Consider the following 6,289-nt stretch of genomic DNA (forward strand, 5'->3'; position numbering starts at 1 on the left):
TACAATTTACTTATATATAACCTCATTGTGGAGATATATATATATATTACTTTCATTACCAGAGACATTAAAGAAGAGAAATTAATTAGATTTGATGACAAATATTGTCTCACATTCCCAGTTCTGAAAGACATTCATTTTCTCCATTCTACGAATGGGAAAAGGGGTCAGATATGAAATGTATGTTACCAAAGTCACCAAGTATTAGGTGACAGAAGGTGAAATATAATTTTTCAGATATCAAAGCCTATACTCATTTCATTATCCCATGCAGCTTCTTTTAAAAATAATAGAAACAGTTGTTATAGAATATGATAAGAGCTAAATTGAGATGAAGTCAAAGAATAATGAAATCATATAATCAGTCTATTTAACACCAAGTCCCAAATGGAGTCTGTTGTCCCTGATTCCACATTGAGATTGATAATTAACTTCAATATACTTTGACTAGAATGAGGCACTCAAGCATTTTACTGAAGACTTGTTAATTCCTCTACTGTGGTGCTTATAAAGAAATATAGTTGTAGAATAGCCCTATAATTTATTGAGGGAGTTAAAAGGAAACATTAGAAGCAGAAAACTACTCAGGTTGGAGGAATTAGAATGATTTCTTAAGGAGGTAGAAATTGAATACAGGCAAATTTATGGAGACTTTTGAGTGGTTAGGTGATAATGATTCTCTTATGGTGTCTGAGGCCCCTCAGGAGATAGAGAGGTTGAGTAGAACAAATTAAGCTGGCATTTTCTATCATGAGTTCATCCAAAAAGCCTTATGTTCCAAATAAGAGTACTTTCCTGGACAAGTAGAGTAAAAACAAATGTTTTAGCAAGCTTCCAAGTTTCCCAGGACACTGAACTACATTAATTAGTGATAGAAAGTTGTTGGAGGTAATTAATCATGAAGACCAAGGCAGCAGGTACCAGCTTGATAATAAATGACTGTCATCAGCTATAATAGGGGCTTATCTTTCCTCAACAGTTTCTACTATCACTCTGTCACATGTTTTTGTTGAAACTGTATCCTCAGAAAGTCATGATTACAGAAAAAATAAACAGAAAATAGGACTCATCTTGGAGTCAGTAGATTTGGGTTTTAGTATAAGTGCTAACACTAAGTAAACTTAGGGTTTGGATCAAGTTATTTTACATATTTAGGTATTTATTTCCTAATCTATAATGACTAGGGATTTTCATAAATAAAGGATATTGATTTTATCAATAGTTCTGAAGGAGGAAACAGGACAGGATTTATCTTGCAATCAGAACTCCATCTTGGGTCTGACTGTGGACTTTGAGCTATATGCCCAGTATCTATGGAAACGACATACCAACTGGAAAACCAGACCCCCACCCCCACCCCCGACCCAGGTGGAAGAACCCCAGGGCTCTCCGTCTCTAAAAGACTATCCTAATTATCTGTGCGACCGAATATAATCATATATTCTATTATGCTTATTGGGGTATGACCACAGGCTTATTGATAATTGTCCACTGTTAACTACCTAGGCTTAAGGCAAATGAATCATGGGTTAACTTTGATTGTCAGGGAATTTGGGGAGGTGGGTTTGTGCACATACAGTCAGGGTATATAAGGTTTTCACAAAAACTGGTCGGGGTCCTTGGCTAAGAGGAGACTCTACCTTGGGCCCGCCGGTGGAATAAACTGGACTCCACTATCTGTATTGTCCTTCTGAGTGAGTTTGTTTCCCGGAACGCGTGGCTACAACAGTTCCTGAAGTTGACCTCATTGAGTTCACTAGTCTCTGTCACTAGATTGAAAACTTTAATTTTAATCCTATTCCCTATTTTCATTTTCCTTTATGCAAAATTTTCTTTTTCTTGTTTGTTTTTTTTTTAAATTTTATTTTTAAACTTTACATAATTGTATTAGTTTTGCCAAATATCAAAATGAATCCGCCACAGGTATACATGTGTTCCCCATCCTGAACCCTCCTCCCTCCTCCCTCCCCATACCATCCCTCTGGGTCGTCCCAGTGCACCAGCCCCAAGCATCCAGTATGGTGCATTGAACCTGGACTGGCAACTTGTTTCATACATGATATTTTACATGTTTCAATGCCATTCTCCCAAATCTTCCCACCCTCTCCCTCTCCCACAGAGTCCATCTTTCTTCACATAATCAGTCTCTAACCAGAGTAAATACATTTAATTTACCTTTTCAGCAAATCTATATTTGTGATTCTAAGTTTTTGGTTCATTGCAATGAAGAAGACAGATATGGTCCATAATTTCATGTAGCTTGCAGCCTAGTTGGGAAAGAGAAACAAATAATAAATTACATTTATGGTGTTATTACTAATATACACAGTGTTCTTTGAGAGCAAAGGAATTAAACTTGTAGAAGATAATTAATATAATTAATAGGATTTGAATATTATATTCTTTTTAATTATTTACTGAAATATATTTTGTGATATGAAAGTTTGAAGGTCCCTGTGGGTCAATATTTTTTATTTTATTATTCATTCACTCCACAGTGTTGAGTGCTATCAGGGCAGTTGAAATAAATAGAAGCATAACACTTACTGAATGCTTAGTACTACCATATGATTAATATACATTAATTATTTTACTAATTATGATTTCATAGATAAATAAACTGAGGCTCAAAGAGTTTAAGTAACTCACCCAAGATAAAGCTGTCAGTGGCTGAACATTATATATGTATATATCTTTGTAATCTAAATCCAGAAACATTATTTTCTTTTCTAAGCTAGGATATATCTCTAAGTAAGAATAAATAATTACAAAATAATGTGATAAGACCTTATATCAAGACTTGTACAAACTGGATTTCACTATGTTACACATTTCATAGCTTTAAAATTTTCAAATCATGTTCTCAGTACCCTAAGCAGTGTTTCTCAAATTACCTTTGTTGAAGGACTTTTCTTTAGTCTGTAGTCTTCCATGGACTATTTCTTCGGGAAACAAACAAAATCAGAAACCTGAGTGTCACTGTAACGTCAGATTGCTAAAGAAGTTTCTAAGTATCCATAAATTCTGTGCCTCAATGAGCAAACTAGAAAGACAGTTTATGGACCTGCACCTCCCTGTATCCACCTCTTACTTTAGTGGAACTGGGGTCATAACATGATAGTTTTAAATGCAAAATCAAAAGTTTGGGGGTTGACTTCCTCTTACTCGTGCTGACCATCTTGTATGTCATGACTAATATTAGGGCATCAACCCTGACAGGAAGCAGAAGGTGTTAACTGCAGAGACAAGTTGGTGATAAGAACAACCTCACATAAGAACAACTAATTTTTCTGTGTAATGACACTTAAAGGCCATTAGTATACTAGGTCAGTTTTAATGCTAAAGTTGAAATAAGTTGCACAAGTTTGACCTTTTTTCTTCAGTATTACCATAATTTACACTTGCTCCTTTTGTCCTCCTTTAGATAGCAATGCTAACAAAGTCCATGGATGGAGCAAATCAGTCTGTGGTATCAGAGTTTCTGTTCCTGGGACTCACCAACTCCTGGGAAATACAACCTCTCCTCTTTGTGTTCTCCTCCACATTTTATGTGGCAAGCATGATGGGAAACTCCCTCATTATACTCACTGTGACTTGTGACCCTCACTTACACTCTCCCATGTACTTTCTGTTGGCCAACCTCTCCTTCATTGACCTAGGAGTTTCTTCTGTCACTTCTCCCAAGATGATATATGACCTTTTCAGAAAGCATAAAGTCATCTCCTTTGGAGGCTGCATTGCTCAGATCTTCTTCATCCATGTCATCGGTGGGGTGGAGATGGTGCTGCTCATTGCCATGGCCTTTGATAGATATGTTGCCATATGTAAGCCTCTCCATTATCTGACCATCATGAGCCCAAGGATGTGTGTTTTCTTTATAGTGGCTGCCTGGATGATTGGCCTTACCCATTCAATGGTTCAACTAGCTTTTGTGGTAAAATTACCCTTCTGTGGCCCTAATGTGTTAGATACTTTTTACTGTGACCTTCCTCGGTTCATCAAACTTGCCTGCATAGACACATACCAACTAGAGTCCATGATCACAGCCAATAGTGGATTCATCTCTGTTGGCTCCTTCTTCATTCTGATCATTTCCTACATTATCATCATTCTCACTGTTCAAAAACAGTCTTCAGCAGTTTCATCCAAGGCTCTGTCCACACTTTCAGCTCACATCACTGTAGTAGTCTTGTTCTTTGGTCCTTTGATATTTGTCTACACGTGGCCTTCTCCCTCTATACCCCTGGATAAGTTTCTGGCCATCTTTGATACAGTTCTCACTCCTCTCCTGAATCCTGTTATTTACACATTCAGGAATCAAGAAATGAAGGTGGCAATGAGGAGGGTATGCAGACAGCTAGTGAGTTATAGAAAGATCTCTGAAGTGATGCTTGTATTGTGAAGAGCCTTTGTTGATTACTGATGTTAATTATTTGTGGCCAAACTCAAGAGAAAATCTTTTCTTCATCCTACTTTGATTTTCTAAGCACACTGATGTAGAATCTATTTTGTCTTTCACTTAGAAGGGAGGGACATTCACTTCTGAAAAGAGAAAAGGAATTACATATGAAGTATTTTCAAAGTTTACAGTGATCTTGAGCCTCTGTTCCTAAGGAATAATATTTATATGGAGTAATTTTTACACATACAAAACATGGAATCCTTCTTTAAGGCCTTTGGACAGGAGAATCTGTCTTTTTGTAACAGAATCATGTCTCACAGAGATATTTAGATAGCATTACCAACTCAGTGAACATGAATTTGAGCAAATTCTGGAAGACAGTGGAGGACAGAGGAGCCTGGTACAGTCTATGGAGTGGCAAAGAGTCGGACACAACTTAATGATTGAACAATATGTCTCACAGATAGGAATTCCTATCAGCACCTAATGGGAGACTCACTAAGTGAGAACTGAACCAAGTCTTCATATTGGATGCTGCAGCTTGCCCACATTTGCCCCCTCCTTTGGCTCTCTTCAAGGGTTGTGCAAAGAGGGCAGAATCTTCAAGAGCAAGCACACAGAATCTTTGAGAACATGCATGTACGAGGTCACACATCTCCAGTAGAAGCCATGGGAGTTGCTCTTGGGAGAAAAAGAGCTGGGAAACACCACAGTTTTTCCTCTAATTAGCATTTTGCTACTCAACCCCATTAGATTGTCATTTCCCTTTTCTTTCTAATTCTTTCTTTTCATTTTTCCTCAGTCACTTATGGTCTTTGGGCTAGGAAAAACTTTTTCTTATTTCCCTCTCCTTTCTTAGACTTCCCTCTCTTTCTTCCTGTCCCATTATTCCTCCTCCTTTTCCTACTTTCCTGCATTGCCTGCTCTGTTCCCTTTTATTTATTTTTTTTAATTTTATTTTATTTTTAAACTTTACATAACTGTATTAGTTTTGCCAAATATAAAAATGAATCAACTTCCCTTAATTCTCCCCTTTACAATTGTTCTATTGTATTATTATAAGTTGCCTACTCAACAGTTTCACACCTTCAAGAACTGTTTGTTTGGTCACAGAAGTTCAGCTGCGAAGTTTGAGTAAGGGGGAAATAGCTAAATGGCAAGAGTAGGGGCTTCCCAGGTGGCTTAGTGGTAAAGAATCTTCCTGCAATGCAGGAGATCCAGGTCGATCCCTCCTGGGTGGGGAAGAGCCCGTGGAGGAGAAAATGGCAGCCCACTCTAGTATTCTTACCTGGAAAATCCTGTGGACAAAGGAGCTTGGCAGGTACATTCCATAGGGTCGCAAAGGGTCAGACATGACTGAAGAGACTTAGCATGGATGCACAATAAAGAATATTGTATTTGTTATAGTATATACCACACCCCATCTTTGTAAGAAATTGAAATAAAGTTTTATATAGCACTATGTACTTAGGGGGGAAATTTGCTTTCTTCTCTTCACTTAAAAGCCTCTTTTTATAAGAGACTTTGTGAACTAGACTCCGTGCTAGGAAAACTACATAGAAGATGGATACTAACATTCACTGCTTCTAGTTAAAGAGAAAAAATGAACTTCTCAAGATAAATTTATGTCATTCTAACAGAGAAAACCAACTCCTAGTTTTCCTTTAATGTGATATTTTAGTAAAGCATTCCTAAGTTTAAACAAGCCTAAAAACCTGAGTTGTGTAAACTTTGCCAAAATTATTTAAACACATTCATTGCATTGTTTCAGACTAATTATTCAAAATTATGTGTATATATATTTTATATATAAAATCTATCAAATAAAATAAAAATTAAAATTAAAAAAAATCTATCATATACAATCATTTTTGTAAACCAGCAAAC

General features: G+C 36.7%; 1 protein-coding gene across 1 annotated transcript; it reads left to right on the forward strand.

Moving 5' to 3' along the window:
* The first annotated feature begins 3,430 nt into the window (after positions 1–3,430).
* LOC129622082 (olfactory receptor 4F3/4F16/4F29-like) lies at positions 3,431–4,402 on the forward strand. The gene has a single exon (XM_055538997.1). It carries the CDS (start codon positions 3,431–3,433, stop codon positions 4,400–4,402), a length of 972 nt encoding a protein of 323 aa, XP_055394972.1.
* Positions 4,403–6,289: the final 1,887 nt, after the last annotated feature.

The sequence above is a fragment of the Bubalus kerabau genome, chromosome 10, assembly GCF_029407905.1.
Source record: "Bubalus kerabau isolate K-KA32 ecotype Philippines breed swamp buffalo chromosome 10, PCC_UOA_SB_1v2, whole genome shotgun sequence".
In the NCBI taxonomy this organism is placed as follows: domain Eukaryota; kingdom Metazoa; phylum Chordata; class Mammalia; order Artiodactyla; family Bovidae; genus Bubalus; species Bubalus kerabau.

Excerpts from the sequence above, each read along its gene's own strand:
- LOC129622082 (XM_055538997.1), top strand. The coding sequence starts at position 3,431 with ATGCTAACAAAGTCCATGGATGGAGCAAATCAGTCTGTGGTATCAGAG.